This window comes from Gracilinanus agilis, chromosome 3 (assembly GCF_016433145.1).
Source record: "Gracilinanus agilis isolate LMUSP501 chromosome 3, AgileGrace, whole genome shotgun sequence".
NCBI lineage: Eukaryota > Metazoa > Chordata > Mammalia > Didelphimorphia > Didelphidae > Gracilinanus > Gracilinanus agilis.
Genome location: NC_058132.1, coordinates 16823618 through 16850529, shown reverse-complemented (window position 1 = coordinate 16850529; position 26912 = coordinate 16823618). Strand labels below are relative to the sequence as shown.

Below are 26912 nucleotides of genomic sequence, written 5' to 3'. Positions count from 1 at the left end.
ATGACCGAAGTAGCTCGAGTATTATTGTGGCCATTTTATAGAAGTGGACAGTCTCAGAGAGGGGAATCAACTTTCCCAGGGTCGTAGAGCTCATAAGTTTTGGATCCTGGGCTTGAAGCTAGAGCACTTACCCTAAGTAAAGGCTACCAGGCTGCCATGTACATAATTTGAGTGGTTCAAAACAACTTTAAACATGTATTAACTACTTGCTCTGTGCAAGAAACCATGCTTGGCCCCAAGAATTAAGGCCTGTAGGACTTGTGAGGGAGGAACTAAAGAGCTCAGCATGCCAGGGAATTTAGGTCCCTCTTCCTGGCTGGGCTTGATCAGGGCCTCAAAGACTGGTTTGGATTTCAGTGTTTGGAGAGGCAGGGGAAGTTGGGACTGGTGACAAAAGTAGCTTGGGTGACTTTAGGACATTTCCTAGAGCAGATCAGTGGGTAAGCAGGAAGAGCAAATGCTAGAAGTAGAACCCAGGGAGACTGGATCAAGAGGACTGAAAGAATCCAGAACCTCAGAGAGGCCCTAGGGCAGTGGTTCCCAAACTTTTTTGGGCTACCACCCCCTTTCCGGAAAAATATTACTTAGCGCCCCCTGGAAATTATGAAACTATTTATTGAACTCAGAATAGAATGTAATACAAAAGGTGTGGCCATCACTGCCTCCCCCATCGCTGCAGCACCTACCAGGGGCGGTAGCGCCCACTTTGGGAATCACTGCCCTAGGGCATGGAATGTCAGAGCTGGAGGGACCTATTAGGACATGGAACCTGAGAGTTAGGAGGTCCTTTTAACCACTGAACATTAAATGCTTAGATTCCCAAGTTCCCTGAATTCCAACCTTGTACTCTGTATTATAGATTGGAGCTGGGGACTGGGGATCCTTCTGTCTTCCTCTTAATAAATGTTTCCTGAACCCTCCTCAAATTCCCCTCCAAACACCCTTTGCGGACAGAAAAAACTTGTGGGTATTGGCCAGGTTGCTGAGCAGCCCAGGCTCCCGGAAGTCCTTGGTCACTTACCCTCTTTCTTTTTCCTGTAGCTCCGACTCAACAGTATCAAGAAGCTGTCCACCATTGCCCTGGCCCTTGGTGTGGAGAGGACTCGGAGCGAACTCCTTCCATTCCTTACAGGTAGGGGATCCTACACCAAAAGCTGTGGCCTTGTGGGAATGGGGGGTGCTGAGGCAAAGGTCAATGAGGAGAACGTAACCCACTGATAAATGGTAAGGTGGCTGTTTAGGAAGGGGATCCTGGGACTTCTTCCCTTTCCCAAGGATGGGGCCACTTCAGAGTGCAGAGCTTTCTTAGTTCTGTTTAACAGACATCATTGAGAGAAATAGAAGAGGTAAACGGAAGAGCCTCTTTTAGGGGAAAATATACAGGCTTCCTTTAGACTCAGAGATCAGTGAAAAGCAGGACAAATGTATCTGGCTTTCTGAGAGGCCTTTGACTATATCTGGATAGCTTTTTGTTTACAGTAGACAGATGGGTGATGGTGTGGTGCCCTTCAGTGGGCTGGGAGGGCTTGACTGACCGAACTAAAGAGTGTTTGATTAGTCATCGTGGAAGGAGGCCTCAGTTGGTGGGCCTGGGGCTCTTTTCTTGGACTCTGACGTGGATGAAGGCATAGGCATTATTTCCTTTTCAGGTTTGTCGATGGCATTGTGAGGAATAGCTGACCTGTTGGATGGCAAAGTTAGAATTTCCTCAGATTTTTAGGCCTAACAAGATGCCTTCAGTGGATGAATCTGAAGCCTTATCCCTTGGGGTCTGTTGCCCAGGCACAGAACGGGAGGGAAGTGGTCAGGCAACAATTCCTGTGAAGTAGCCTTAGAGTCTTAGTGGTCTGTAAGCTCTGTGTCAGTTAGCCCTGGGACTTGGCAGGTGATCTAGCTTCAGCACCTCACGAGAGGATTCCCAATTTAGTTCATATGGGTGTCCTTTCTGGTGATACAGATGGCTGATTCTTCACATCTTAGAAAACCAGCTTGGAGCTACTGTGACCGAAAATGGCATTGTTACTTGGTGGCCACTCTTCTGTGGGTGTGCATCTGGTCACTTAGCTAGGCTTCTGTGTGCATGAAGAGAGGAGTGTGGTCCCTTGCTGGGGCTATACTTGAAGCTTTTACAGCTTAGAAGGACCCTGGAGAATGCAGAGTACCTCTGGGCCCTTGGTGAGACTTTCTGTCCCCTTTCCTACTCAGGCTCCATTTAGATGGTTTGTTCAGAGCAGGTCCCATATTTTTGGGAGGACATCAGCAAATAAGAGAAAGAGCTTGGGAAGGCTGCAGATCAGGCTAAATAGAGAGGAGTTGAAGGAACTGTGAATTTTAGCCTGGAAGAGGTGGAGTTGGGGAACTATCATTAAATATTTGAAGGGCTCAATGGGGAGGAGGAAATAGGCTCAGTCTGTATGGCTCCAGTGGGCAGGCCTGAACTTAAAAAGAGGAAGTGCTATAAGATGTTTGAGAAGAGAGGCCCCTGCACACCAGCAGCCTTCCTTAGGCCTTAAAAGACACACTCAGAGGTTGAAAGGGTGTTCTAGCTGGAGCAGTTGCTTGAACAGAGATGTGGAAAATAGTGAGGAGCTTTAAGACTAATGGGAGTAGAAGTCGAAGAGTTGTGGGAGTTGGGTGGGCTCCTCTGGCTGGGGAGGATCTTTGTGTCACCCTGGGGTTTGTACTAGGGTTTCAGGTTCACAAGGCACCCCCTTTTGTAAGGCCCCAGTTTACTGACTTAGACTTTATTGTTTTGCTACCCCATCAGTGTTAGGGAAACTTTGGGAAGCTCTCAACCAGGTGAGGGATGGGATTGGAATTGAGAATCAAGGCAAGAAAATTGGAAAGGCTCTTGGAGGTAACCAAAGGAAGGATGTGACTTGAGAGTTTGTGGAAAGAGAATTGGAACAGGCATTAAGTCATATAGCCTCACCTTTTCCTCAGTTGGCAGGGAAGTACTCTTCCCATTTCTCTTCTGGGCAAGGAATTCTTGAATATTTGACTTGATAAAGTTCCTTCTAATCTTGAAATTCTGTGGTTCTGTGTGATGCCTTTGTTTAAATACCTTGTCAAAGGGAGTTTACCTCTTTAAGGCAGAATCTGTTCCAGGTTAGATGGTGTTGATTGTTAGAAAATTTTTCCTATTGTGTTGAAATTTGCCTCCCTGTATCTGAGTCAATAAATACTTATTAATTGCCTTTTAAGTGATACAGAAGAGTTGCGCAGGAGTGATCCTGGGCACCAAAGGGGCCTGATGAGTTGATGGACTCAAGTTGTGAAGCCTAGGGGTTTGGAGTGCCTCTGCCAGAATCAGGAAGCCTGGGAAGAGGAGGCAGCCTTTCTTTGGGCCAGAGGGAGGGAGGAAATAATGAATTCCTCCTGCCTGAGTATATGTGTAATGGGGGGGACAGCTGTGGTGGGGAAGCAGATTTCACCTCAACAGAAGAAAAAGTGTCTCCTGTATACAGCTATCCAGTGGTGGAATATACTCTCTTGAAAGGGAGTGAGTTGCTCATCCATGGAGGTCTTCCAACAGAAACTAGATGACCATTTGTCATAAGTGTTGTGGAGGAAATTCCTGAACAAGGTTGGGAATAGGTGCACCTGCTGGCCTCTTGAGATCACACCTTCTGTCTCTGATTTGATTTTATTTCTATAGCATGTCTCAGCTGGAAAGGGCTTTTAGGGACCATCTCATTTACAGAGGGACCCATTGAGATGCAGTGGGAGCCACAGGCCCTGGGGCTTAGGGAAAGGTCAGGATTTTGAAGTTAGCACTATTGATATTATAATGAACCTGCACAGAGGATGATGTTCTGAAAGGAGGGAATGTGAACAACAGCAAAGGGTTAAGGACTTACCATGGGGAGATGTAGTTCAGGTGTAAACAGACACTTGTGTTGAAAGGAAGGAGGAGAACCTGAATAGGTGAGGACGCATAAGTTGAGAAAGGGCTGGGCACCAGTGTCAAACACCTCAAGTCAAGGAGGAGGAGGATTGAGAAGGCCTTTTGGATTTGGTGGTCACTGTAGGAGGTCACTATAGAATCTTAGAGTTCATTTGTGCAGAACTTGGGATGTCAGAGCTGAGGGCTTTAAGATCATTTACTTAATTCCTCAGAGCCGCACATTTCTATGGAGCTGTTGGAGCAGACACTGAATAGAAGGGGTGGAGAAAGGAGTAGGTGGGTGGGAAGAAGAGGCTGGGGATTGAGAACAGGCAGCTCAGAGTGATGGCTGGGTCAGAGAGAATTCAGAGAGAACCCCTAGGCTGTGGGCCTGGGAGAACGGTGGCTTCCTGGAACCCCCAGGATTCCTAGGGGGTCTTCATATGGAAAGGAGGGTGATGATTTTGTCTCTGTCCCACAGACACTATCTATGATGAAGATGAAGTGCTCCTGGCGTTGGCTGAGCAGCTGGGGACTTTTACCACCTTGGTGGGTGGGCCCGAGTATGTCCACTGCCTGCTGGTGAGTCTGAGGTGGACTGGGAGTGGAAGACCCTACCTGAGGCTCTGGGACAGCCAGTTCAGCAGATGCTTACTAGGCATCTTCTAGTGGGCACCATGGCCAGGGGAAAGAGGACACTGTCCTGCCTTCATGGCACTTACAATCATGGAGTGGTGTGGAGGCAAAGAACGGGAGACTGGACCAGATAGGCTTCTGGGGACAGGTGAGGCCTTAGACTTGGAAGGACCCAGCTAAGCCCACCCCCTCATACCTGAGGCACCGGCCCAGGGTCCCCCAAAGCATAGGTCAGAGGCAAGCTTTGGACTGCTCGTGTCTGCCTCCACACCAGAGATCTCTCTTGTGTTGAGTTTGATGGGGACTTCAGGGTGCCAGGCAGCAAGCTGTGAGAGGTTTCAGAAGTGAGACCCCATTCGTGGGGCAGTTGGTGTCACAATCCTAGTCCCAGAGCCTCTTTATGAGGCTTCACAGCGGTCCCTGAGGGGATTTAGAGGCGGACAAAACCCTGTGCTCCCCTGGAAGAATCTCTTAAAGGCTCCTTGGAGCCCTTTTAGCCCTGGCCCCCTTGTGGAGAGTGCCACCAGATTGCTAAGAACCTTGGGCCCTATTCACACGGTGCTTCTTGGTTTAGAGCACGTGCTTCCTGCAGATCAGGGGGAGTAGAGAATGGGAGCTATTATCCCCATTTTATAGATGGGGAGACACGCCTAGAGGGTGAAGGGACCTGGCCAAAATATACTTGTGTGAGGGTAAGCCTCTTGAGGGCAGGCACAGTGCCATCTTAGCTCTGTATCACCTGATGCCTAGATGTAGGAGGGCTCGGTAAGTGTTTGCTGAACTCCTCATCAGTGAGTCAAATTTGAGAACAGAATTTGGACCATTTAATTTGAGCTCCTCATCTCACAGATGGGAAATTGAGGCCTAAAGAAGGGGAATGAATGGACTGGCCATGAGGGAAAGGCCACACTGTGAGGCCAGGCAGAGACTGCCTAGATCAGGGAACCTAAACCTTGGGGTCTGTGGAGAGATTTCAAGGAGTTCATGCTCTTGGATGGCAAATGATCACATCTTCATTTTCACTAATTTCTCTCAGAAATATAGCATTTCCTTTAATTATTGAAAGTTCTTAGAAGGGGGTGGCATAGACTTCAGTAGACTGTCATAGGAGGCTGTCACCCATGAAAAGGGTGAGAATCCTTGATCTAGGTAAATCCAGTCATTTTCCAGAGGAGTAAAGATGAGTAAAGGAAGCAACGGGAGCCCTGAACCTTTTGGCTCCTGGGCCAGTGTGCTCCCTGCTGCTTCTGTGGGAGGCCATAGGATTCCAAGCTGGGAGGAACCTTAGAAATCATTTAGCCCAACCTTTCATTTGACAGGAGAGGGAACTGAGCCCTTAGAGCAGAAGGGACTTGCTCAGTTACCCAGGTAGTAGATAGGAGAGCCTGGATTTGAATCCAGGTCGTCTGACTCCAGAGCCTGCTCTTTTAAGTGCACTGTGCTCACCAGTCCCTGCCCTAATGGAGCTCCCCGTCCAGGCAGGGGTGGGATAAGATGGGGATGCAGGTGACTGTGATAAGAGGCAGAATGAATGGGCTGAGGGCTCTAACCTACAGCTGGAGGTGCTTAGGAAAAGAGAGCACCCTTTGGTCCGGGAGAGCAGGAGAGGGTGGCCTAGGGAAGAGGACATTCCCTGGGGGCTGTAGCTTTTGAGCTGACCCTTGAAGGATGGGAGGAGGGTTTCAGTAGAGGAAAGGATGGAGGCGCTGATGCAGCACTGCCATCCCCTGCCACAGCCCCCGCTGGAGTCCCTGGCCACGGTAGAGGAGACAGTTGTTCGGGACAAGGCCGTGGATTCCCTCCGGATTATCTCCCATGAGCACTCGCCCTCGGATCTGGAGGCCCACTTCGTGCCCCTGGTGAAGCGGCTGGCGGGCGGCGACTGGTTCACTTCCCGCACCTCAGCTTGTGGGCTCTTCTCCGTCTGCTATCCCCGGGTCTCCAGTGCTGTCAAGGCAGAGCTGCGGCAGTGAGTGCGACTTTCTTTTGGACATTGGCTTTAGCCCCCCTCCCTCTCCCTCTCCTGCCCCACCAGCCCCGACGTTCTTTCTCTTCTCTTACCCTAACCCCTGACATCCTACACCACACATAATTCACCTTCTCTAGGGCTTTGCTTACAGCAGTCCTTTGAGGGAGGGAGCAGTGCAAGCATTGTTATTATTTCATTTACAGGTGAGGAAACCGAGGCCATGTCACAAGGCTTACATGTGTCTTCTATTCTTCTTGCTGTCCTGAGATGTTCTCCCCCAGGCGTCCCCCTCCCCAGACTATCTTGTACCTGTCTTTCCTACCAAATGTCTGATCTTAGATGATCTATCTCATGCCTAGTTTGCACTTTGTTCCTCTTGTAGCTGTGAATCAGATTTCAGAGTGGGAATGGTCCTTAGGAATCGCCTACTCCAACCCCTTCATTTTATCCATTAAAAATTGGGTCAGGGGGCAGCTGGGTAGCTCAGTGGATTGAGAGCCAGGTCTAGAGATGGGAGGTCCTGAGTTCAAATCTGGCCTCAGACACTTCCCTGCTGTGTGACCCTGGGCAAGTCACTTGACCCCCATTGCCTACCCTTACCACTCTTCCACCAAGGAGCCAATATACAGTATTGACTCTAAGATGGAAGGTAAGAGTTTAAAAAAAAAAAATTAAATTGGGTCAGTTTGCTACTAAGAGCAATGCAGTGAACCAGGACAACTCTGAGAACTTATGAGAAAAAATGCTCTCTACATTGAGAGAAAGAACTGTGGGAGGAGAAATGCAGAAGAAAACACAGGATTGATCACTTGGTTGTTTGGATATATGATTGGGGCTTTTGACTTTAAAAGATGACTCTATTACAAAATGAATAATATGGAAATAGGCTCTGAGTGATAATATATGTATAACCCAGTGGAACTGCTGGTCAGCTCTGGGAGAGGGGAGAGAACACGAATTATGTAACTGTGGAAAAAAATTAAAAACATTTGGCCCAGGAGAAGGCTACTTCCTTGGCCAGGCTACGTGGGTGATCTGTGGCCAAAGGGGACTTGCCACAGCAGGCCCCTCCTGGGCCGGCCAGCATACCTCATGTGGCCCTCCTGGGTGTACGTTGAAAGGATACCAGTTTGCCATCATCGAGGTGTTTTAAACCCATTTCCCCTGGGACGCGCAGTAGGCAGGGGACTCCTGATGTTGGCTTTGACTTGGCTCTGCCCTCTCTCAGGCTTGGTCCATAACCTGTGAAACAGCACCAAGGAGAGCTCCTTCAGGGAGTGCTTTGGCTGGGGTGGAAGTCACCCCTCCCTGACTTCAGCAAACATTAGTTGCCTCCTGTGTGCAGAGGGCCTCCCTTCCTGGATGGCTCACTAGGGGTGCTTGTCCCTATGCATCTGGGGGTCTTCCTGAAACTAAGCAGCCAGGCCCTAGACACAAGGATAGGGTGCAAAGGCAGCACTGGGATGGGCCTGAGCAGATGCTTAAGAGCTGGCAGCTTGTGCTTAAACTAAAACTTACTCGATCTTAAGCAGGGGGTAGCTCTGCAATCTGTGCTAATGAATGTAGAAGTTCCAAAAAGAATCATGGCAAAGAAGCTCAGAAATGTCAGCAGAGCTATAACAGTATAGCTTGTTCAGAAATCTGCAGTCAGTCTGTCGAGTGAGCATTGATTAAGCACTTACTGTGTGGCAAACGCTGTGCTAGGCATTGGGCGAAAGGAGAAAGAATGAAATCATCCCTTCTCGGGCAGGAGCTTACGCAGTGAGACTGTCCCTGCCCCCAGAGCCTACATTCTAACCGGGGACCCAGCACGCATAGGTATGTACCCAGCAGATCCAAGGTAGCCTTGGAGGGGAATGTCCAGGACAGCCCTTCCCTCTCTGTGAAGAGCACCCAAAACACCTGTTAAGGCTGAAAACAAATGTTTAAATACCTGTAGGCAGGAAAGGATTCTTTTTGGATTTGGGAGATTTGCTTTCCAGTAATTCCGATTTGCAAATGCCAGCTCTCCTAAGCTGGCCGGAGTTGCCCTGTTTTGAAGAGGAAAACTGAAAGTCTTTCTGGAGATGCTGACATCCTCAGCTATCTTTCTGTACTTTCCCTGTAGGTACTTCCGGAACTTGTGCTCCGATGACACCCCTATGGTCCGACGGGCTGCGGCCTCCAAGCTGGGAGAGTTTGCCAAGGTTCTTGAGTTGGACAATGTCAAAAGCGAAATCATCCCCATGTTCTCCAACCTGGCCTCTGACGAGCAGGTGGGGACCCTTTGCTCTGGTCCTCTTGCCCAACTGTGGGAGGCAGCCTTGGGGAGTGGGAGGGGGACTGGAGGCGATAGAAACTTGGAGTTTCTGGGAACATTATTCTTTCTCTCACCCAGACCCCAGCAGAGATGGAGGACAGATGGACAACCTCCCCCCCCCCTCCCCATCACTTACTTATGTCATATGAGAAAAAGCTGAATGGAACTAAGGATATTTAGAGACTTCTGAAGGATTTCATTAAAAATCTTATTTATTTATAAATAACCACGAAGAAGAGAGCTTAGTATTGTTCTGCTTGAATTTAGAGGTCACATTTAGGATTGGCGAGGGGAAGTTTCAGAGTTTGACTTCCTACAAGGATGAGTTGCCTTGTGATGTGATTAGGTCATCACTGGTGATCTCGTTATTATCATTATATTAATGCCAGAAAGACCTTTAATACAGAGAATGAAGAATGTTGGATCCAGAAGTGGCCAGGGAGAAGCCAGGGTCAAAGTGAGCCAGGATAACTACTTCTCAGGAATGTCATAGGAGGAGGAGATTCCTGAATGAGGTGACCTTTGACATCTGTCCCAGCTAAGAGCTTCCCCGAGTCCATAATCGAGGCACACCGTGGTCAGTAACCTTCCTTTGAAGCTCCCTCCTCTCTTTCCTTAGGACTCGGTGCGGCTATTGGCGGTGGAGGCCTGTGTCAATATTGCCCAGCTGCTGCCCCAAGAGGATCTGGAGGCCCTGGTTATGCCCACTCTTCGCCAAGCAGCTGAAGACAAGTCCTGGCGAGTTCGCTACATGGTGGCTGACAAGTTCACAGAGGTAGGTTGGGTCATTTGGAAATGAACTTCTCGAGGTGACGAACTCTGAAATGTCTCTCTTCCTGCTTCAGGATTGATAGCTTGCCCTGAGGGCCAGTTGCCTGCGCTTTGGTGAAGTCTGACTTTGCTTTGCAGAAGGTAACGCAGGGCACATCTGAGGTCCTTGACTGAAGAGCTAAAGAATTGAGCTCAGTCGGTCCCAGAGAGCCTGGCTGGCCCTTGGGAGAGTGCTGCCTTCCTCACAGTGCTGCTGTCCCTTACCGTTCCCCAGTCCTGGGCGAAGCATGTTCCTTTAGCTCCCAGTTAAGCCATGTGCTGCCCTCTGGGATCCAGTAGGGCCTGGCTTTCTTCCCCTCCTTGGAGAAGAGGCTGTGGCAGCCTTTCCATGTCCTTGATGCTCTGCCCTGCCCATGAGTCAGCCATGGAAGGGTTTGTCTTTCTCCTCATTAATTAGAACAGCTTAACATTTCTCAAACATTTTAAGTGCTTTCACCTCATTAAGACTGCAATGTAAATAGCCTATGCTTTGTTATCCCCATTTTATAGATGAGGTAAGTTGCCGAAGACCAATTGGCTAGTAAGTGGCAGAGTCCTGGAGGGAAACCACAATCCAATTGCCTGTCTCCTGGGTGGGTGGTGAGACTTGGGCTCTATATGTTGTAAAGCCCTATGAAAATATGGCCATTGTTACCTTGGTCAAAAAGTCACAGATCCAGCTGGATGCGGCCCCTGTGGATCTAGTCCAGCTATGTCATTTACAAATGAGGAAACTGAGACCATGTAGCTTGGCTGTTGCCACCAGATCTTATTTCTGTTGCTGCCACTTCTTTCATAAAGATCTGTTTCTCAGCCATGACCATGGCTCAGGGAAGTCAGATGACTTCTTCAGGGTCTTGCAGAGTGTTAAGTAGGATCTGAATTCAGGTCTACTGACTCCAGAGACTATTCTGTAGTACCATGCCACCTTAATCCTTCCAACTCTAAATAACTACAGAAGGATTTCATCACAATCCCATTCCCCTCCCCATTTCAGGGAGCTTTTTCATTTGAAAGAAGTCTGGGGGTCAGGAATAATTTTGGGCTTAATAAGAGCCTTATATCCTGAATAAAGGAAACGATGATTCTTTTTATTAAAGGAGCCTATCTGGAAGAGCATGTGCCCCTTCCAAGAGCACATTTTCAGAGTAACTGTGCAAGGGTCGATGTGTTCAGAAAAGGTTGCAGAGGATGAAGGAGCGCAAAACAAACCCAAACTGTCCGCCCTAAGGTTCCTAGTATCCTTTTCTTTGCCAGGCCCTATCCTTCTGGACTCTGCAGCCTTTGACATTGCTGAAAACCTTTTGTCTCTTGGGTCTTTATCCTTCATTGTGGGTTTTAATGACACTGCTGTCTTCTGGTCCTCCTTATCCATCTGATTCTCAGTTTCTGCCGCTAGTTCTTTTATTCATGTCATGTCCACTAATTGTGGGTGACCCCCAGCGCTATATCCTGGAACAACTTCTTTTCAAACTATATCACTTAGCTTACTTGGTGATCTCATAAAATCCTATGGATTCAGTTATCATCTCCATGTGAATGATTCTCACATCTGTATACCCAGCCCCACTGTCCCTCCTGCACTACAGTCCCACATCAGCTGTTGCCTTTTGGACCCCCAGATGGCCCACAAGCATCTCAAACTCAACATGTTCAAAACAGAACTTGTTTAACTTTCCCCTAAAATTCTCCCTTCTTCTTAATGGCCCTGTTAGTGTTAGGGGCACCACTGTCCTAGTCACCTCGTCAGCCAGGGAGAGTGACCCCACATAGGTCTTCTCCTTTTCTCCCTTCTCCTCCTTCCCACTGTCTTGTTTTTCCCTCTTCATCCAGGGAATTAGCTAAAATTTGCTAGTTCTAAGGAAAGTAGGAAAAATTAGTAGCCTTCTCCATGGTGTCCGTAATACCAGCATTCCCTTCCATTTTGACTTTTCTGTGGCTTCAGTGTGGCCTGTGACCCTTTCTGAGAGTTCTTTCTTTCAAAGCCCAGTGGTGTCTTGGGGGTGCTGTCAGATGACTGAATTGGAGAACCTGGGTAGGTAGGGACCACAGAGGCTGTCTTGTTTATCCTCTCCATCTTTGAGAACCAGAATCTGCCCTACGGGGCAACTGGTGAGTCCTTCTTGAAGCTATACCCACTCCCAAGTGGCTGGTCTTCCTCTGGGTAACTTGGAGCATTCATGAGTGCCTCAGGCAGCATCTTGGTAATGTCCATCTAGTTTTTATTCTGTCCTCTGGCTGACTGTTTTTAACTCATCTTCCACATGGCAGCCTTTCCCTAAGTCTTGTTTTTTTCCAGCCCATACCTCCCCATCCCCCCCTCCAGGGCTTCCCCTGGCCATTATCTTCTGGCCTGTCACCATCTTGATCTGGATGCCCTCAGTCATACCAGTGATCTGGCACTGAATACAAGACTCCAGACCAAAGATGTCAAACACCCCAGGTGTCAATGGGAAATAGTTAACAAACTAAATAAAATATCAATGACATTCCATTTTCAAACTAAGTCAGTATGCAGCAGCAGGGGATCCTTCTGTACAGTTTATGGCCCCAGCTTATATCTGAATTTAACATCACTGACCTAAATGACAATGAGAAAGCTTTCACTTCTCCCCCCCCTTCCCCATTCCTGGACCCTGGGCTTCTCTCTGGGTCTTGTCTTGGCGACCCCATCTTATTGGCCCAGGGAATTTAGGGTTTGAGCCCTGCCTCTTCCACTTGCCAGCTGTATAACCTTGCTTGAGTTTCTTCTCTTCATCTGCCCGAGTTTTCTCATCTATAAAATGAGGAGGTTGGCTTGGGTGATTGAAAGGGTCCCAGCTCGAAGTCCTAGGAACATGTCAATCATAGCTGGCACGCAGAGAACACTTTAAGGTTGGCTAAGCACCTTTTTTCTTTTTAAACTCTTACCTTCTTCTGTCTTAGAATCAATACTAGTAATTAGTTCCAAGGCAGAAGAGCAGTAAAGGCTAGGCAGTGCAGGGTTAAGCGACTTACATGTAGAAACAATTTTTGACAATTGGTTTCTGGCATTGTGCGATTCATATTCTCTCTCCCTTTTTGCCTCTCCCCCTCCTTGAGGTGGTTAATAGGTTATACCAGTGCTTTCAGGTCAAAGCATTTTGATCAGAGTTCTTGACTCTTGCAGAGCTGTTTATTTTTAGAGCTGTAGTTATCTGAATTGTTCTTGCTCTGCTCCCTTCTCTCCATACTGGTTTATAGAAGTTTGCACATCATTTGTCATCATGAAACCATCCCCGTCATCATTTCTTAGAGTGTGATAGTATTCTGGCATGTTCATACACGTGTTTAGCTATTCCCAGTAGATGAGCTCTCCCTTAGTTTCTAGTTCTTTGCCACCACAAAAAGAGCAGCTTTATGGATACATTTGTGCCCGGAGGGCCTTTTCTGCTTTCTTTGAGCTCACTGGGTCATAGGCCTCGTGCTGATACTGCCTGGTCAGGGCATGCGTGGTTTAGTGACTGCTGGGCCCAAGTGACTATACTACCACTTTTCCCTGGTTCCACACCCTCCGCCAAGGGAGTGCTAGGTCATCCAGGTCCTAGCAGGAAAGTTTGCAGGCTACAACACGTACTGGGATGATGAAATAATGTAAGGAGCTACCCGTAGACGGTCCTAGACATGTTGGTGTGCTGGGCAGAAACGGGTCTCAGCTTTACACTGTTCACCTCACTTCCAGTCCCACGATCTCTGAGAGGTGGTGAGCCACAATGGCAGAGACCTAGAACTTGATATTTAGGGCCTTGTCTCCAGTTCATGTGCAGACTCCTCCTAGCTGTGTGCAGGAGAAGGGTGGGAACTGGGGCCTGGATTTATGATTTCTGTTGATATTGGCAGGTCCCAGGTGAAGAAGCTCCTTCCACTGAGGCAGGAAAGGAAAAGCCTTCTTTGCAATTTGGGGTTAGCTAGAGCAGTGTTGTTAGACCCATATAGAAATGCATAAAGATCCTTGGGGCCCAGATATGGACTTAGTTTTAAATTGTGATATGAGCTATGTTTTGTTATAGTTTTATTGGTTTTGTTAAATAGTTTCTAATTATAGTTTGTTTTTTTTTAGACCCTTACTTTCTGTTCTAGTAGTGACTCTTAACATAGAAGGGTAAGGCCTAGGCAAATGGAGTTAGCTGACTTGCTCAGGATCACATAGCTAGGAAGTGTCTAAGGCCAGAACTGAACCAGGTCTATCCATGGTGCCACCTAGCTATCACCTGGGCCTTTGTTTGACATCTCTAGCCCCGGGCATTAAGAGGCTAAGTGCCTTGCCCAGGATCATACAACCACTCTGTCCAAGAGACATTGCCATTGAAGGGACAGTGGCTTGAATTCACAGCTTCTCCTCAGTAAAAGCATCTCCTTATCCACTATGGCACAGGGCCTTTCAGTAGTCTGGTGAGTCTGGGCAAATCAGATGACTTCCTTGAGCTTCTGTTTCCTGTTTTGTAAAATTGGGATGGTTGTTTCAGGCTCCTCAAAGGGCTGTGGTGAGGAAATTCTTAAAGTATTTTAGAAATACAAACTATTAATATGATTATATTCTAACAGGTTCTATACTTCACTCTGGGGCCTCCAGCACTTTAGACACAAGGATAGTGTTAAATACTGAAAAAGGCCACCTGTGTTGTGGCTGTGGCATTAGTCTCATTCTTTTTGGCCTCAAGGCAGCACAGAGAGCAGTGGAAGGAAGAACACATGTTGCTGTGGGAATAGCCTCTCTCCCATTTATGAGATTTGGACCTGGCATGTTCTCTGTCCACCAGAATGGGGGTTGGAGCCAATTCTGAGAAGTTGCCAAATCCTGGGCTAAGGAATAGTTCCCTCAGCAGTCTTTCCTCAGATTAGCACATGAGGTTTCACCTGCAGGAATTAGGTTAAATTGTAGTTTAAATTATCATCATTTGTCCTCTCAACAAGAATTCCCCAGGAAAATTCATCTCCTGGAGGGACCTGTGTGGTTCCCCCCCAAGCCAAGGCTGTCTGTGTCCCATAGGTTCAGTCTCGGGCTTGTTTTCATTCTCCATTCCTCTCCTTCCTTTGCCATGCGTCTGCTATGGCTGACACAACCTTGTCTTCTTGTTACTTCTAGACTCTCTAGACATCTGAGGCTTTTAGAAATCTTAGTAGACATGCCATTTCAGAAATGTAACTAAGAGATTTAGAAATACCTTCTTATCATGCACTACCCTTATTGGCTGCTCTGTCTTCATGGGAGGTTAGAGGACCCAATCACAGAATCGTAGACTTCAGAAGCAATTAACAGGCCCTGGATGCCAATCTGTGCCAGGAATGCCCTCCGAGATGGCCACCTGGCAAATAGTCACCATTTCTATGATGACCGAAGATTAACTGTGTTTCACATGTATGGGAAGACCTTTGGTGAAGCATTAAATGTTTTTACTGTGCTCAGCACCAGAGAATGCAAAGATGTGAGCAAAACTCCATGCCTGCCCACCCTCAAGAAGCGTACTTTGGCAAACATACTTGTTGAAGTAGATGTAGAATAGACTCGATCATTTTACCTGGGGTGAGGATTTAGCAGCGGGGAAATAAGAAAGTCTCTCATTGGAGGGAGTACCTTGCAAGAAGCTTGGTTTCCCATGAGGATGAGTGTGTTATAGGCATGAGGCACTCGTAGCCATGAGAAGCATGGAGATGAGATGTAATGTGTGAGAGGAACAGCAAGTAGGCAAATATGCCTAAACTGTAGATTACATAAGGTGGAATAATTTGGAATAGGCCTGCAAAGATAGACCTAAATGAGACAGAAGAATTTTGAATGCTAAACAGAGGAAACCTATTTCCTGAGTAGACTCCCATTTCTAGCCAGCTCTAATTGAATAATCCAAACTGGCTTAAGGCAGTAAGATTAATCCCGGGCCTCCTTATAGTGCCTGTGCCTTCTGACACAAGGTAGTCCAGTGCTGAGAGCCAGCTGGGGCTATATTGTAGGTTGCAGGCCCAACACTGAGTCCAGGTCCTCCTTTGGCCTCCAGTACCTTGTGCTTTCCGACACAAGGTAGCACAGTGCTGAGAGCCAGTTTGGCCCCTGTTGTAGGCTGCAGCCTCAGTAGTGAGCTATCTATCTAGCTCCTGGCCTTTCCCCATGGCACTTCTTGGAGAATAGAGCTACACCGACCTGCTGAGGGCTTTGGGGGGCCTCTAGGGGACTACATGCTCTTTAAGTACTGCATTAGCTGGAGAAACTATAATTGTGTCAGCCTGGTCACGCTTTCCATTGATAACTAGTAACTTCAAAACGCAGTAGATAGTTAATGAGCTCTAGGAATGAGGCTGAGATAGGTCAAGTGATAGACCAGTTGTCACCTAGCTAGTAAATGGCAGAGGATACTCCAGCCTTGTGCTCATCTCACTTTATCATTTGGACTTTGGATGTAACATCCAGTAATGCTGCCCCTAAGATGTACCACCATATGGCCGACCTTCTGGGCCAAGAGCTTCTCTGCATTAGCTTTGCTAGGCCTCAGATCACCCACAAAGTTCTTGGATATCTGCTGGGGAAAACAGTGGGTGATGAATAGGGCTCCTACCCTAGACCAGACTTTCCTCCCAATCAGCAGGGACCTCAGAAACCCCCTGTAGTCTATCCTGTTCCTAAATGCATGGGGATCTGCAGGGAAGGGAACAGTGCCCTTCTGGCAAGAGCTTTTTCTACTTTCAGACACTAATAATTATTAGGATGGTCTTCCTCAGATCTAGCTTAAATCAGCACCTCATACTCTCACCCATTGTGGTTCCATAGTTTGGAGCCAGATGGAACAAAGCTCATGCCACATCCACATGATAGGTCGCCTTGTTCAGTTTTGGAAGAGACCCAAAGGCAGTACAGGGAGCAGTGGCAGGGATGTCAGGAAGAACATAGTAATCATTCAAGGTGCTGCTGCCCTGCAATAGTCCGGAATCATCCTTACACCAAACAGAAGGAATGGTAGAGCCAGTGGACCTGGGGGTAACTTGGCACTCTAGAGGCTGCTGCCTCTACCCAGGTTATCTTGGGTGAGTTCACCTTGAGCCTCTGTTGCTTTACCTATAAAATGTAGGCTTTCGAAGATCTCTTCTGACTCCAGAACTATGATTCTAAAGCATTAACCTCACAGATATCAGAAGTACATTTAAATCAGTTCACCAGGTTGGGTAAGGCACCATGCCAGGGTAGGTCCTGGGGGTCTACAAATTCCCCAGATCCTTGTGTTAGGGAGTCTATTTTATTGGAGGCTGTAACATATAGAGCAAAATGACTCAATGGCCATTTGAAGAGGGAAAGAACATTAAGAACTGGAGGATTGGGAAAAACTTTGAATACCAGGAGTTGGCCTGAGTTGATTCTCAAAGGAGCATGAGATATCTAAGAAGAAGAAGAAGTAAGGAGTGCATTCCAGGAAAGGGGTGTAGCCTGTGCATGGAGATGAGAGATGGAAGAGACTTGGTTGGGGTAACAGTAATTCTTTTGGCCTGGAATATGAGTACATAAAAGGGTGTAATGTGGAATAGAGCATAAGAAGTTAAGAGACACATAGTCAAAAGACTTTCTTCTTTAAACCCTTACCTTCTGTATTAGTTCCAAGGGTCACACAGCTGGGGAGTGTCTGAGGTCAGATTTGAACCCAGAACTGGTTTCCAGGTCTAGCTCTCTATCCACTGAGCCACCTAGCTGCCCCCCTGGTCAGAGACTTTAGATGTCCCACTGAGCCATTTGTATGTTATCTCAGAGGCCCTGGAGAGTTGCTGAATCTTGTAGCAGGAGGTTCATTAGATTCATGGAGAACAGTGTGTGAGAAGTGTGGCTTATTTTTTTTTTTTTTAATTTTAAACCCTTAGCTTCTGTGTATTGACTTATAGGTGGAAGATTGGTAAGGGTAGGCAATGGGGGTCAAGTGACTTGCCCAGGGTCACACAGCTGGGAAGTGTCTGAGGCCGGATTTGAACCTAGGACCTCCTGTCTCTAGGCCTGGCTCTCAATCCACTGAGCTACCCAGCTGCCCCTAGAAGTGTGGCTTATTAGCAGCAGTTCGTCTCAAAATGATCTTCGGACATTGATAGCTAGAGAGTAACCAGAGGAGGATGGCCAGCATGTTGAAGGGGTTCAAGGGACTTACTCGAGCCACTTGAGAATTGGCTCAGAAAGTTACAGAGGTTTAGTCTGAAGAAGAGAACATTTAGGGTGGATCCAATGGCTGGTTTAAAGTATTTGAAGAGCACTTAGCCTTATTGTGTTTGGTTCTAGAGGACAAACTTGCACTCTGACAGGAAGTTCCATTTAAGATCCTTCCACTCCCAAGAATCTTCGATTCTAGTTAAGCAGGATAGATCCAGATGCTGGCCACATTGGCCAGTGTATCTTGTATCTCCAGCTCCCCACCTTTCTCATGAAAAGAAGATACTCTCCTTCATCTAAAACCAAGACTGGTCTCTACGTGCCCTAGAGCTCCAATGGCTTTTCTGATACTAGTTTTGTTGTGTAAAACATTCTCTTGGTTTTCTACTTTGCCTCAGTGTGTCCAAGTTTTCCAAATATTCCTTGAATTCTTTATATTCCTTGATTTTTATGGCACCATAACATTTTTTCCATTATGTTTATATATAGTTTTTCATCCATTCCCCAGGTGATGCGATTCAGCTTAGTTTGTGGTTGTCTTACTACTAAAAGTCCTGCTAGAAATATTTATTGTACATATGGGGCCTTCTTTCTTTGACGTCTGAAGAGCCTTTTTTCTCATAGATTGAAGGAAAAAGGAAGAGAGAGATGGGGAGAGAGACAAGGGGAGAGAAATGGAGACAGGAGAGAGAAAAGAAGAGAGTGCTCCCCAGTAGATGGTCTTGATCTCGAAAAACCTGTCATGTCTAGCAGAATGATTTGCTGTTTCTAAAAGGAATGAAAAAGTATTGTAAAGCTCTTACCTTCAAGGAGCTTCCATTCTGCTAGAGAAGAGGGAATTCATTGAAAGGAGGGTCGGGTTTGGGAGTGGGGACTGGGGGAGGCAGATAGGTGGCTTAGTAGATTGAGAGCCAGGCCTAGAGACAGGATGTTCTGGGCTCAAACCTGGCTTCAGACACTTTCTAGCTGTGTGACCCTGGGCAAGTCCCTTAACCCCCATTGCCTAGCCCTTACCATTCTTCTGCCTTGGAACCAGTACACACACAGTATCAATTCTGAGACAGACGATAAGTGGGTTTTGTTTGTTTGTTTTTAAGAAAGGAGTGGTGGTCAGGGAAGGGAGTTTTTGCATGAGAGATCACAGGGTATTTGAGGATAGCCACATTGGCACTTCTTTTGCAGAGCCTGGGTAGCTTTGATGCCTATATCCAGGGTGAGAATACTATGGTCTCTGTCTTGGGTGAAGTGACCTACTGCTTCTCATCCTCAGTGCTCAACCTGGCCAGTGCCTCAGCTGCTTCATCTGTAGAAAGGGACCCCAGTGACGATTGCCCTCTGTAGCTCAGAGGGTGGTTGGGAGAACAGCATCTTTTCATTGTGAGCTCAATCTCCACTACTTTTTGGTGGAGAGATAATTTTCTTCCCAGTGACCCTGTGAGGGAGGTTTGTGACCACTGCTTTGAAGAGTAGATGATGATTTCCTGGGAGTGAGGGGATGAAGTTTGGCCAGATTCACACATTAGTGAGTCATGCATCTCTTCTGTCTTTACTGGAGTACCTTTTATTAGGTCCCGAACCACAGAATTTTCATTGTGTAGCAACTTTTTCTAAAAGGTAAGGAGGAATAGACAGGTCCACTGGATCACTAGTACCAAAGACCAGACCCCATTAACCTTGTCTCATTAACCTTGGGTTCTAGATCCCTTCAGACTAGGCCTGATGGGATCTTGAAGACTGATCAGAATGGAGGGATCAGAATCAGAGCCTTCCAGTATCTCCTCACCCTTACATGCCTTTCTTTGTTGCCCTGGCAGCTCCAGAAGGCAGTTGGCCCAGAGATTACCAAGACAGATTTGGTTCCTGCCTTTCAGAACCTCATGAAAGACTGTGAGGCTGAGGTGAGGGCAGCGGCCTCCCACAAAGTCAAAGGTTGGTGCTTGGGACTGGGGCCTTGACAGGGAGAGGAAGGAGGGTTGTGGACCATATCTGTAGGGGAGGGGTGGGCCATGGTGACAGACGTTGCTCAGGCTTCTTCCTTTCTTTGCCCACAGAGTTCTGTGAGAACCTCTCTCCAGACTGCCGAGAGAATGTGATCATGACCCAGATCTTGCCGTGTATCAAGGTGGGTATTCCATCATCTCTGGGGCTTAGAGAAGCCTTTTCTCTCAAGTTACCTCATCTCGCTGGGCCTCAGTCTCCTTGTCTGTATGAGGGCCTTGGATGTGGTTTCTTAGGTCCTCTTCTGTGATCTCAAGTTACAGATGTAGAAACTGAGCCCATTTGCCAGCTGAGTGGCCTTGGGCACTTGTCATCTGACTTCTGAGCCTCATTTCTTCATCTGTAGGCTAAGGGTTTGGCCAGGTGTCCTCTTAAGTTCCTTTCTAACTCATATTCTCCAACCTGGTGACCAGATCATTGTGGTCCCCTCCATCATCCTGGGAACTAGCATTAGTGACAGCATAGCCTTACCCACTTGTAATTTGGAAACTCCTCCCAAAGACAGCATGGGAAGTCACCTTGGTGATTAACTCCAAGTAGGAGAACAGGACCTGTGACTTCTGGCTGTGCTTGAGGTGCTCAGCATTCCACATGGCTGGGTAGGTGTGAGCATGGACATTGTCCCAGGGCTTGATGGGTATCGGAGGCAATGAGACCAAGAAGCTAGTGGGAACCAGTGAGTGTGTGTGTTCTGACCCACGTTTCTGCCTTTCTTCCCCATCTTCAGGAGCTGGTGTCGGATGCTAACCAGCATGTGAAGTCAGCCCTGGCCTCAGTCATCATGGGTCTTTCGCCCATTCTAGGCAAAGACAACACCATTGAGCATCTCCTTCCCCTGTTCCTGGCCCAGCTGAAGGATGAGGTGAGTGTGCCAGGGACTAGATACTGGGCTTGGAGGAATGTGGGGAGATCACAGGCTTATGGATCTCATGATGAAGGGTTCAAAGTGAGGGAGGAGATAGATCTGTTGCCTGTTGCCTGGCTCATATCCCCTCTGGAGCCTTGGGTCCACTTGTGAGTGCTCCAAGAGAAGCCCTGATGGGCACTGATGAGCTGAAGCATATTCACAGGAGAGCGAGTGCCCAAGATGGGGCTGGTTCTGGAAGTGATGCCACACTTAGTCTCAAACCTGCGTATCCAGGCCAGCTCTGCCCTCGTCAGAGATGGTGTCATAGAGGGTGTTTGGGACTCGGTGGGGTTAGATGTTGCTGTCTTCTGTCCCACTGATTTTCCTTGAATTTTCCTGATTTTTCACGTGTGTGTGTGTGTGTGTGTGTGTCCTGAGGTATTTAGAAATGGCCACAATAGGGGTTGCCTGGTTTCCCTGATCCCATCCCTTCTCATGCACTTGTCTCCCCCTAGTGCCCTGAGGTACGGCTCAACATTATCTCCAACCTGGACTGTGTGAATGAGGTCATTGGAATCCGGCAGCTGTCCCAGTCCCTGCTCCCCGCCATAGTAGAGCTGGCAGAGGATGCTAAATGGCGGGTGCGGCTGGCCATCATCGAGTACATGCCTCTGCTGGCCGGACAGCTGGTGAGTATGATGGGGGCAGGTCGCTTTCTGCTCTGGTTAAGGCTCCAAAAGGGAGATAGCAGAGGATGAGACATCCCAGAGGGCATCTGGGACACTCCTGTGTGAGGGCAGAGACGGGAGCCAGCACCCATAGAAACTAGCCTGGTGACACAGGGCCCTTGGCCCTGCCCCGGGGAGCCTGGCATTATGTGTGCCCAGGAAATACCTATCAGTTCATTGAGAACTATATGACAGCGACAAGTCTAAATGTGTAGACCTCCCTTCCTCATGGGAAGGAGGAAGAGGAACTAGGACAGCTTGCTTAGACTCCTCGGGGTGGATTAGTGGCCGAGGAATAGAGCCCCAGTGCTGTGGAGGGGGCTCTTCTACTTGCTGGTGGTGGTCTTGCCAAGTCATTGTCCCCAGGGGCCTTGGTTTCCTGAATGTGTAATGACAAGATGACCTTTGAGCTCTCTTCCAGGCCTCTGATGCTCTTCTGGGGTGGGGGTGGGGGGGAGGGGTTATTGGATTGAAGGGGTGGGTGAGGGGCACTGTAGGAAGCCATCTGAGCACATTTCTTTATAACTTCCAAGGACATGCACAAAAGGTCTGAATGGTTGGTGGAATTACAGGGTCACCAAATCTCACGGGGTTGGTGGACATGACCCTGAAGGAGGGGGTGAGAGTGGCCCTGGCCCTAGCCTTGGCTTTGGGAGATGGGCAGAGGCTGGCAGGTGATTCCTGCTCCTGCCTGAAGTGAAGACAGAGCTGGGCAGCAGGACATCCCATAATAAACACAAGCCTGTGGGTCTTTCTGGGCTTTGCCCCATCAAGGTGGATGGCTTTGTTAAGTGCCGTGGCCACCTGGCATCTCAGGCTAAAGTGGAGATGAGGTCAGAGGCTTGGATCAAGTAGAGTCATTGACTTTAGAATTGGGAGGGAGCCTTGAGGCCTCCTGTCCCACCTTTCTCATGTTACGGATGAGGAACTGTGTCCACAGACGTTTAGGCAACTTGATCAAGGCAACTTTTTTCCTTTTTAAAAAATTTGTATTGCTATTTTGTTTCTATATTATCTTCATTTCCCCCTATACTTTCTGTCTGGCTCCCAGAAAACTATCCTTAAGATAAAGACTAACAAAGAGGAATCAAATGTTCAGTAAAATCCAAGTCTGATGTTGCATGTAGTGTTCCATACCCATAGTCCTCTGTGAAGAAGAGAGCTGGCATTCAAAGCCAGGCCTGAAATCATACCTGTCCCACTAGACAAACCTGAAGCCTGTCTTCCTTGCTTTTGGTCCTTGACTGCAAGGCTGAGATGGCGAGGCCTGTGTCCAGCACTTGGGTTGATTCCTGACAGCTCCTAGTCCCCAGCATGTCCTTTCCTAGGACTAGGATATGGGTCTTCTCTGAATCCTTTTCCTTTTCCTCTCACCTTCAGGGGGTGGAGTTCTTTGATGAGAAACTCAACTCCTTGTGCATGGCCTGGCTGGTGGATCATGGTGAGTGGGGCTGGGGAGGTGAGATGATGGGGTGGGCTAGGGGGATGCAGGGCAGGAATCTCCTTTCCCTTCAGACTCAGACCCAGAATGCTGTACCACAGCTTTATGTCACTGATGCTGCTTTGTAGGAGCTGGGCTAGGATTGCTTCTGGGCCTTTTGGCTAAGATCAAGTTGTAGGAGCCGGGTTAGGGCACAGGAGGAGAGGCTGCAGTAGATTAGAAGAACTCTCCAAGGTGCTGGGCCCTCTGCTCACTGCCTTGAACAAAGGGAATATAGCTTCTCTCCAGTGCACATTCTCTAGTTGGCTTAGGGGCAGGGGGACAGAATTACTCTGTAATAAAGAGACAGCTCCACAAACCTATACCCCTCCCTCCATTCTCTGCCAATGAATATACTTCTGCTTCTAAGTTGTATAGTGTTGTCGAAACCTTATTAAATTTGGAGTGAGAAGATCTGGGTTCAGATCTTAGCTTTGTGGAAGGAAGGGAAGGAGGGAGAGAGAGAGGGAAGAAGGAAGGAAAAAGGCATTTATTTGGTGTTAATTGCTAGGGATACAGAAAAGCTTGTCTATTGGGAGAGGCAGCAGTGGCCCAGGAAGGGTATCTTTGGATTTGATGATTTGGACACTGGGGAAGTGGTCCAGCAGCCCTTGGTGGCAGCAGAGGCAGAGTTGTTTGGTTATGTGACAGAACTGGTAAGGTTGGTGAGAACGTTGCCGGGAGCCAGGGAGCAAGTGTGTGGAGGCTTCCCATGTGAAGTTGGACAAGTAACACTCCCCTCTTCTGGGATTTAACTTCCTCATCTATAAAATAGGGGTGTCGGGCATGGACCTGCATCATGGCCTGCAATACCCCAAGTGCAGCCTAACTAGATTAACATGATTTTGGAAATATTTAACGAAATAAAAATAACAGTAGGACACATGCTGTTGATACCTGGTTTTCCAAGTGAATCTGCCTGCAGGGATCCTTGTGAATGGCTTAGTGGTCCCCCTTTCTGTCAAGGGTGTGACATTCCTTGCCTTCATGACCTTTCGAAGTTCTTTGTTTTTTTTGGACCTTTCTTTGGGCTTTGAGTTCCCTTTGCTTTGAGCATAAACCCATGTTATCTTCCTCCTCTTTCCCCTTTCAGTATATGCCATCCGTGAGGCAGCCACCAGCAATCTCAAGAAGCTGGTGGAGAAGTTTGGGAAGGAATGGGCCCATGTCACTATCATCCCCAAGGTCCTGGCCATGTCTGGAGACCCCAACTATCTACATCGGATGACCACGCTCTTCTGTATCAATGTGAGAGCCCTTGCCCTTATGTTGGGAAGGAGAAAGAGGGACCCTTTGGGGAGAAGAGATGGAGGGAGCTGGGGGTTATGGGGCCTGGCTCAACTCCTGGGAGAGAGAGGCTGTGTGCATGGTCAATAGGGGAGGCCTGCCAGGTGGCCAGGCATAGGAGACAAGGGCCTGCTTTCTCCTCAGGTGTTATCTGAAGTCTGTGGGCAGGACATCACCACCAAACACATGCTACCCACAGTCTTGCGCATGGCAGGTGACCCTGTGGCCAATGTCCGCTTTAATGTGGCCAAGTCCCTGCAGAAGATTGGGCCTATCCTGGACAACAGGTGAGGAAGCCAGGGACCTTGGAGAGGTGAGGAGAACCGTCTCTCTCTTTGCCCTTCATCAGAATTGACCTCTTCCCTGACACCAGCATATCTGCCCAGCTTTCCCCATCCCTCCTTTCCCCTTGGATTTGGAGACTGCCAATCTTTTCATGCCCTCTTCTCCTCAGCTTCTGAAACTGCTGATCTGCTCTGTACCCCTAGTTCTAAGGTCTCTGGCTTCCATGTTGGTTTCCTGCAACCCTTTGAATCGATGACCTCTGACCTCTGTATGTGCCTCTACCCCTCCAGTTCCAGAGACCTCTGACCCTTTCGTGTCCCCCATGGCTCCCTGAGACCATCTCTCAGTCTCTCAAGCCTCACCTCTCCTAGCCCCTGAGCTCGCGGAGGCATGCTCCCTCCTTATCCTCTTTCTCCCTTCCCCTAGCACGCTCCAGAGCGAGGTGAAGCCCATCTTGGAGAAGCTGACCCAGGACCAAGATGTTGATGTCAAGTACTTCGCTCAGGAGGCACTCAGTGGTACGCCTCTGAGACAGGGAGGCTGGGGGGTGGGGGGGGTGAGAGCAGAGTTCTGAGGCTGCAGGGCTATGGGGGGGGTGGGACCTGGGGCAGCTGAGGCTAGACTTCAAGCTCGCTAAATAGTCCCTCTCTTTCTCCTCTCTTGTCTTATCCAGTTTTGTCTCTGGCCTGATAATGGAAGAGGAGAGAGCTGGTGTTTTTGCCCCCCTCCCTGGGTGGGGTGGGGCATCGTTGGCTCTGACTCCCAGTGCATGGTCTGACCCCCTGGCTCCCTCCCTCTCTCCAGCACGGCTCCCATCCTTCCTCCCTGCTCTCCCAGGGATGGAGGGCTGCACCAGGCTAGGGGCCTTGGGGGGATGGACAGAGTGGCCTGCAGAAGGAGTGGCCTGCCTGCCCACAGGGTAGGAGCAACAGGGCAGGATGGGGGTCACCTAGGTCCCTGGTCCCTGATCCTGTAATGGGGACCCCCTTCCCTGTACCCTTTCCTCCTCCTGCTCCCCTCTCAGCCCCCAATTGGGTGGTTTATCGTGTCAACTGTGTGGTTTTAATTTTGTTCCTTTTTTCTTTTCACGGAGAAATAAATGGATGGAAATACCTGGATCTGTGTCTCCAGCCCTGGGGGGCGTGGGGGGTGGGGGTAAAGCACCTTCCCCTTTCTCGTTTTCCCACTTATCTCAGAGACTGTTAGATGTCATCAAGCCCTAGCCCCTTAACTGTTTTTCCAAAATAACTTTTTGGGAGCAAAAAAGATACTGAGAAGAATGGCAGCATTTGATATATTTTTGCAAATCTCGTTAATGTCTGGCTTAATGAAAGACAACCGGATTCTCCTTTCTTCTTCTGCATTCCAACTATTGTTTGACTGGAATATGTAAAGAAAATGTGGCCTCATATTGATATGTGATTGGAAAGAGGAAAGATTTAATAGACAGATAACATTAGTATCATTTTGAAAATAGATCTGACTTAATGAACCCACTGAAAAGGTCTTGGAGACTCCCAGGAATCCATGGGCCACTGGTATAGTGAGTAGAGAATCAATTGTAAAACTGAGAAGAGCTGTGTTCAAATCCTGCCTCAGACATATATTGATTATGTGCCTCTGAGAGAGACATTTAACCTCTCTATGACTATGGGTTGCAGAGAACATCTCATCTAGGGGTTCCCTGTGAACCAGTGAAACCTGGGCTGAGTAAAAACCCCACTTATTTAAAAACTATGATTACTAAGGTGGGGCTGTGTGGTGTAAACACTCTGGAAAGCAATTAGAATTATGTTAGAACAGAGTTCTCCTTTGAGCCAGAGATCCCACTGCTTGGCACATTCTCAAGGCAATCATTGATCAAAGCAAAGGTCCTGTAGACAAGAGACCAAGATGTTAATAGAAGCAAAGAACAGGAAACAAAGTAGATGCTCATTGCTTGGGGAAAGGCTGAATAGATGGTGCTATGTGCATAGAATAGAGTATTAGTGTCCCGTAAGAAGTGATGACTGAAGAATACAGAGATGTATAGGGAGACTTACAAGCACTGATGCAAAAGGAGGTCAGCAGAGCCAGGAAAGCAGTATACACAATGTTGGCAACATTGCCCATGGAAGGAACCATCACAAAGCCAAAAATGGAATGCATGAGATAAGGACCACTCATTTCTCCAAAGGAGCCCTAGGAGAACGAAGAGCTGTAGAAGGAACACTGGGTGCAATGCCACACTTGGTTGATGTGTTGATGATTTTTGGTAAACTGCTCCTCACACCCTATCACTTCTCTTATTCTTTGCCATAAAGGCGCCCTAGGATGAACGTAGTGGACAGTAGAGGTGATATAAAAACAAAAGCTATCAATGCAAATGAAACTGAAAAAAGAAAACTATACCCTTGCAATATATCACAGCCTGAATCTATGGGTCCTGAGGAAAAAGATAAAAAGATGACAGCAACCATGAGGAATAGGGACACAAGCCAAACTACAAACGGTGTATTTTAAATTCTGATATTTGAATGAGACTTCATCTCTGAGACCAGAGTGGAACTTGAACCA

General features: G+C 48.0%; 1 protein-coding gene across 1 annotated transcript; it reads left to right on the top strand.

The window, feature by feature from the left end:
* PPP2R1A (protein phosphatase 2 scaffold subunit Aalpha) lies at positions 1-25474 on the top strand. Its single transcript, XM_044668512.1, has 15 exons — positions 1-18; positions 1042-1132; positions 4368-4468; positions 6259-6491; positions 8599-8746; positions 9410-9565; positions 19546-19660; positions 19783-19853; positions 20457-20591; positions 21092-21265; positions 22685-22745; positions 23878-24032; positions 24216-24358; positions 24783-24874; positions 25030-25474. The coding sequence occupies exons 1-15, from the start codon at positions 1-3 to the stop codon at positions 25044-25046; spliced, it is 1710 nt and encodes a 569-aa protein (XP_044524447.1). The 3' UTR covers positions 25047-25474.
* Positions 25475-26912: the final 1438 nt, after the last annotated feature.

Bases quoted from the DNA above. Each gene is read 5' to 3' on its own strand.
- PPP2R1A (XM_044668512.1), top strand. The intron at 20,592-21,091 runs GTGAGTGTGCCA...GTCTCCCCCTAG, and splicing joins TGGCCCAGCTGAAGGATGAG to TGCCCTGAGGTACGGCTCAA. The intron at 21,266-22,684 runs GTGAGTATGATG...TCTCACCTTCAG, and splicing joins CTCTGCTGGCCGGACAGCTG to GGGGTGGAGTTCTTTGATGA.